At 54.3% G+C, this 6,880-nt stretch overlaps 1 protein-coding gene across 1 annotated transcript; it reads right to left on the reverse strand.

Annotated features, from left to right (window-relative positions):
* Positions 1-3,062: 3,062 nt before the first annotated feature.
* Positions 3,063-6,565, reverse strand: LOC147123850 (uncharacterized). Its single transcript, XM_085967493.1, has 2 exons — positions 6,554-6,565; positions 3,063-4,103 (listed from the first exon to the last, which is right to left on the reverse strand). The coding sequence occupies exons 1-2, from the start codon at positions 6,563-6,565 to the stop codon at positions 3,063-3,065; spliced, it is 1,053 nt and encodes a 350-aa protein (XP_085823619.1).
* Between the last annotated feature and the right edge of the window lie 315 nt (positions 6,566-6,880).

The raw sequence follows: 6,880 nt of genomic DNA on the forward strand, positions 1-6,880 counted from the left end.
GAGTGACAGTGTGAGGGAGCTGGATTAACATCAGTAGAGATACAGTCAGTAACACAGGGCACTGGGGGGAGGGGCTCCTGAGTGACAGTGTGAGGGAGCTGGATTAACATCAGTTGAGATACAGTCAGTAACACAGGGCACTGGGGGGAGGGGTTACTGAGTGACAGTGTGAGGGAGCTGGATTAACATCAGTAGAGATACAGTCAGTAACACAGGGCACTGGTGTGGGGGGGGGGTTACTGAGTGACAGTGTGAGGGAGCTAGATTAACATCAGTAGAGATACAGTCAGTAACGCTGGGGGGAGGGGTTACTGATGTGAGGGAGCTGGATTAACATCAGTAGAGATAGTCAGTAACGCTGGGGGTAGCGTTAGTGACAGTGTGAGGGAGCTGGATTAACATCAGTAGAGATACAGTCAGTGACACAGGGCGCTGGGGGAGGGTTGCTGAGTGACCTTGTGAGGGAGCTGGATTAACATCAGTAGAGATACAGTCAGTAACAGAGCGCTGGGGGAGAGGGGTTACTGAGTGACAGTGTGAGGGAGGTGGATTAACATCAGTAGAGATACAGTCAGTAACACAGAGCGCTGGAGGAGAGGGGTTACTGAGTGACAGTGTGAGGGAGCTAGATTAACATCAGTAGAGATACAGTCAGTGACACAGGGCGCCGGGGGAGGGTTGCTGAGTGACCGTGTGAGGGAGCTGGATTAACATCAGTAGAGATACAGTCAGTAACACATGGCACTGGGGGAGGGTTGCTGAGTGACAGTGTGAGGGAGCTGGATTAACATCAGTAGAGATACAGTCAGTAACAGGGCACTGGGGGAGGGGTTACTGAGTGACAGTGTGAGGGAGCTGGATTAACATCAGTAGAGATAGAGTCAGTAACACAGGGCACTGGGGGAGAGGGGTTACTGAGTGACCGTGTGAGGGAGCTGGATTAACATCAGTAGAGATACAGTCAGTAACAGGGTGCTGGGGGGAGGGGTTACTGATGTGAGGGAGCTGGATTAACATCAGTAGAGATACAGCCAGTAACACAGGGCACTGGGGGAGGGGTTACTGAGTGACAGTGTGAGGGAGCTGGATTAACATCAGTAGAGATACAGTCAGTAACACAGGGCACTGGGGGGGGGTTACTGAGTGACAGTGTGAGGGAGCTGGATTAACATCAGTAGAGATACAGTCAGTAACATGGCACTGGGGGAGGGGTTACTGAGTGACAGTGTGAGGGAGCTGGATTAACATCAGTAGAGATACAGTCAGTAACACAGGGCACTGGGGGGGGGTTACTGAGTGACAGTGTGAGGGAGCTGGATTAACATCAGTAGAGATACAGTCAGTAACATGGCACTGGGGGAGGGGTTACTGAGTGACAGTGTGAGGGAGCTGGATTAACATCAGTAGAGATACAGTCAGTAACATGGCACTGGGAGAGGGGTTACTGAGTGACAGTGTGAGGGAGCTGGATTAACATCAGTAGAGATACAGTCAGTAACACAGCGCTGGGGGAGAGGGGTTACTGAGTGACCGTGTGAGGGAGCTGGATTAACATCAGTAGAGATACAGCCAGTAACAGGGTGCCGGGGGGTAGTTACTGAAACTGACTGTATCTCGACTGTTAAACTCTCAGTTCGATTGAGGCTCACACAAACACCATTACTCAAGTCCTGGATTAAATGCTTGTTCTGATGAGGCAGGCTCAGTTTCGCTAGCTGGTTTCGAGGGCTGTCATCTCCCTCGATAACTCTCTCCCCACAGTGTCCGACTCTCCCTTGTGTTTCCCGGGCCGGCCGAAAGGTGGGGTGAGAGGAGTGGGGGCTATTCTTCATTCGAGAGATCAGACCGCGTGTTGGCAGACTGTTGCACTCTGGGAAGCATCACCAGGTGGCATTCTGAGTATCACACGAGGGTTTACTGGGCAGTGATCAGGAACAAGAACCCTGGCTGATCTTGTCTCCTTTCTACTTAGATCAGCTAACTCGGCAACAATATTTTTTGGTCCAAAAGAATGCAGGATGGAAAGACACCCTCTTTAAGGATGTGTTCTGTGTGGTGTGTATTTTAATTCACCTCCTGTTTCTTTGAAGGACAGAATAAACAGGAGCCGCACAGGTTTTATTTGTAAGATGAGAATAATCTGCTGCTTTGCACAGTCGGTGCGTTAAGACAGCGTATAACCTTTAACCTGTCGGCTCGGTTCAAATACAGGCCGGACTCCATGACGGGGATCTGGCTGATACTGGAGTCACCACTGCAACGTGGACTCAAATCTCGTCGCGTTTGATGGGGATCAGTTCTCTCTGGCTGGAGATTGGTGAGGCTCTATTTTATTGCAGAGGCGTCGGTTCAAACTCCAGCTGAAGAATAATGGGCCTTATCGGGCTAGAGTCCATGATGGGGGAGAGTGTACATGGGCTGTGGGAGGAGATTAAATGGATGGGTAGAGTCCATGATAGGATAGAGTGTACATGGGCTGTGGGAGGAGATTAAATGGGTGGGTAGAGTCCATGATAGGATAGAGTGTACATGGGCTGTGGGAGGAGATTAAATGGATGGGTAGAGTCCATGATAGGGTAGAGTGTACATGGGCTGTGGGAGGAGATTAAATGGGTGGGTAGAGTCTGTGATAGGGGAGAGTGTCCATGGGTTGTGGGTGGAGATTAAATGGGTGGGTAGAGTCCATGATAGGGGAGAGTGTACATGGGCTGTGGGAGGAGATTAAATGGGTGGGTAGAGTCCATGATAGGATAGAGTGTACATGGGCTGTGGGAGGGGATTAAATGGGAGGGTAGAGTCTGTGATAGGGGAGAGTGTACATGGGCTGTGGGAGGAGATTAAATGGGTGGGTAGAGTCTGTGATAGGGGAGAGTGTACATGGGCTGTGGGAGGGTAGGGTCCATGATAGGATAGAGTGTGTACTGTCAATGAGATAATCTGTTATAGTGATGCTGGTTGATGGGTAAATATTGCCCAGGACACCGTTGGGAACTCCCCTGCCCTTCTTCGAATAGTGCCATGGGATCTTATTCATCCACCTGAGAGGGCAGCGGGGCCTCAGTTTAACGTCTCATCCAAAAGACGGTACCTCCGACAGTGCAGCATTCCCTCAGTGCTGCATTGGGAGTGTCAGCCTGGAGTACGGGGCTTAGGTCTCTGGAGTAGGGTTTGAACCCACAACCTAATGATTCAGTCGCGAGAATGCTACTTACTGAGCCATGGTTGAGACTTTGACTCCTTGTTCTACCTTCAAATAAATACTGATTGTCCAAAGACCCAGGTGTCCTTTTGGTACTTGCAGTGGGGATAGTAGACTCCACTTTGCATATGGAGCGTGAGCTGGAAGCGGGGAGGCAGGGTGTGCTCGGCTCCACCCACTCGCGCAGGTGCATGTCTATCTCGGACTTTGCCTTGACCAGGTGCCGTTTCTTGGGAAGGTCGATGACGTGCACCGGCTTGAATTCCTCGGGTATCCTTATCCTATGGTAACTGGAACCCGGGAACAACTCCCTCTTGATGACATCGAAAGGCAGGGTTGGCAGGGGCTCCGATCTCATCCCAACCTTGGCCCTCAGCTCAGGGTGGCCCGCGCTGTCCAGCGCCAGCTCGTGAAAGGGCCCAAAGTCGTGCTGTTGGACCAGGATTTCCGGGCTGATATCTGGATTGGCCTCCACCTGTCTGGAGATATCCGTCACCGGGGGCATAGCCGGATTGGTACTGACGTTCCAGATTGGCTTGATCACGCAGACGGGGGCCTTGCCCTCGCGAGGTGCGTTGCAGGTCACGGTTTGCGAGCCTGGGATCTCGGGGACACCCCCCCTCTCCTTCCCACTTCGCACCCACAGCAGCCCAGCCTTTACCCATCCCGGACCCCCCTCCGATCGGCAGGGACCCTTGGGCTTTGTGAGCTGCACGACTTTGAGCGTCTTTTTGCCGCTGCTGGTCTCGCCAGTCTTCACCGACTCCCTCAGCTGTTCGAGCACCTGTTCCGCGGCGGTCCTGCGCGGCTTGTAGAAGCTGGAAGATGTCCTCACTATATTGGGCAGGTTCTTCTTCTCTAGCCACAGTGTGTAGGACTCATTGGTGAAGTAATCCTGCTCTTCCTACATCAAAACAAATAAAATCATCAGAACCCTTCAATACATTTAAACCTTAGTAAAAAGCTTGTTTTCATATCTTCGCACTCTTCACTTGGAGAACAGTGTGAAGTGGCAAAAGTTTCGCAGGCTGATCGATGTGAGTGATCCTTCCATGGTCATCTCCATCATCGTTAACAAAAAAGGGAGCATATGGAATGGGAGCCAAGCTATTTTAGTTACAAGGAAAGATTGGATAGGCTGGGGTTGTTTTCTTTGGAACAGAGGAGGCCGAGGGGAGACCTTATTGAGGTGTATAAAATGATGAGGGGCCCAGATAGAGTGGATAGGAAGGACCTATTTCCCTTAGCAGAGAGGTCAATAACCAGGGGGGCATAGATTTAAAGTAATTGGTAGAAGAATTAGAGGGGAGGTGAGGAGAACTTTTTTCACCCAGAGGGTGGTGGGGGTCTGGAACTCACTGCCTGAAAGGGTGGTAGAGGCAGAAACCCTCACCTCATTTAAAACGTTCTTAGATATGCACTTGAAGTGCCGTAACCTGCAGGGCTACGGATCAAGATCTGGTACCTCCCTGGTATTCAAAACTGAAAACCGGTTAGCGAGTGCCACTGGCTTGGGGGATTCCTGCGCTACCTGAGTCTTCCTCCTACCCTGTCTGGTGATCACCCACTCCCTCACCTCCTGCACCTTCTGTGGCAGTAGGGTGACCCACTTCCAGGAAACTCTCGAACTCCCTGATGCACTGCAGTGACTCCAGCCGCTCCTCAAGCTCCGAATCTCACAGCGTGAGCTCGAGCAACTGGCAGAGCTTCGTGCACACCGTGATCCTGCTCTTGGATCACTGTCCAAAGCCCCGGGTTAGGGAGAGGATAGCTCAGCCAGGGTCGCTGCTCTGATTACTATCCAGTGCCCCCATCGGAAAGGTGCATGTGTGTGATAGCATGGGCTTGGGCTTCGCTATGAAAATTCCAATGGTTCAATAACCTGTGATCCTCACTGTTTAGACTCTCGCATTAAGAATGGCCGCATGAGTGAAGGATCGGAGAGGGCCCAGTCATCGTGGAACAATACCGAATCCCCGCCAGAGCCAGCACATTCAGGAGAGGGGAAGTGAAGGCTACAGACACCGCCCCACGCTGGGTACAGGCACCGCCCCGCGCTGGGTACAGGCACCGCCTCACGCTGGGTACAGGCACCGCCCCGCGCTGGGTACAGACACCGCCCCACGCTGGGTACAGGCACCGCCCCGCGCTGGGTACAGGCACCGCCTCACGCTGGGTACAGGCACCGCCTCGCTCTGGGTGCAGGCACCACCCTGCGCTGGGTACAGGCACCGCCCCGCGCTCGGTACACGCACCGCCCTGCGCTGGGTACAGGCACCGCCTCGCGCTGGGTACAGGCACCGCCTCGTGCTGGGTACAGGCACCGCCTTGTGCTGGGTGCAGGCACCACCCTGCGCTGGGTACAGGCACCGCCCCGCGCTCGGTACACGCACCGCCCTGCGCTGGGTACAGGCAACGCCTCGCGCTGGGTACAGGCACCGCCTCGTGCTGGGTACAGGCACCGCCTCGTGCTGGGTACAGGCACCGCCTTGTGCTGGGTACAGGCACTGCCTCGCTCTGGGTACAGGCACCACCTCGCGCTGGGTACAGGCACCACCTCGCGCTGGGTACAGGCACCGCCTCACGCTGGGTACAGGCACCGCCTCACGCTGGGCACAGGCACCGCCTAGTGCTGGGTACAGGTACCGCCTAGTGCTGGGTACAGGCACCGCGTCGCGCTGGGTACAGGCACCGCGTCGCGCTGGGTACAGGCACCGCCCCGCGCTGGGTACAGGCACTGCCTCGCGCTGGGTACAGGCACCGCCTCGCGCTGGGTACAGGCACTGCCTCGCGCTGGGTACAGGCACTGCCCCGCGCTGGGTACAGGCACCGCCTCGCGATGGGTACAGGCACCGCCCCACGCTGGGTACAGGCACCGCCCCGTGCTGGGTACAGGCATTGGCCCACATTGGGTACAGGCACCGCCCAGTGCTGGGTAGAGGCACCGCCTAGCACTGGGTACAGGCACCGCCCCACGCTGGGTACAGGCACCGCCCCACGCTGGGTACAGGCACTGCCCCATGCTGGGTACAGGCACCACCTTGCGCTGGGTACAGGCTGTGCCTCGCGTTGGGTACAGGCACCATAAGCACAGATTCACGAGGAACATTTTCTCCTAATTGATCAGATCTGGTTCGGTCCAATCAGGTAACATTCAAACATGGCCTCTTCATTCGAGCAGGCCATGACATGTAAATTTTGATTGGGGCAGAGGGGTGGAAGAGGAAAGACCCACCCCAGGAACTTTGGGCCGTGGAGCGGCCCTTAGCATTATTACTAGCTGGAGTATAACACGTGGGAGGTATCAGCGCTGTGTTACAATGCACTTGGCTTAATACAGACCACTCCCATTACATGAGGTTCCATGATTCCCCTCTGAATACTTACTTCCTTCACAGGCCCTTTATCAGCACTTTACAGCAAAGAGCTGGGCACCTGTTCCAGGGTAGGAGACCAACAAAACTCGAGACAGCATGCCATTTTACAGATCTGTGAGGTTTCCCTTGGCTGTCAGGTGGTACTTCTTAGAGGTGGACGGAAGTACTGAGTGGGGTGCTCTCGGGCTCAGTGCTGGGATTATTACTGTCTCGAACTTGCGTCAATGGCTTGGATGCAGAAACTCAATGTAAACTGGTTGAATTTGATGATGATATCAAACTAGGAGGAGCTCGGGAGTTGGAG

This window comes from Somniosus microcephalus, chromosome 2 (genome assembly GCF_052327205.1).
Source record: "Somniosus microcephalus isolate GS21.2 chromosome 2, FLI_Smic_1.0, whole genome shotgun sequence".
NCBI lineage: Eukaryota > Metazoa > Chordata > Chondrichthyes > Squaliformes > Somniosidae > Somniosus > Somniosus microcephalus.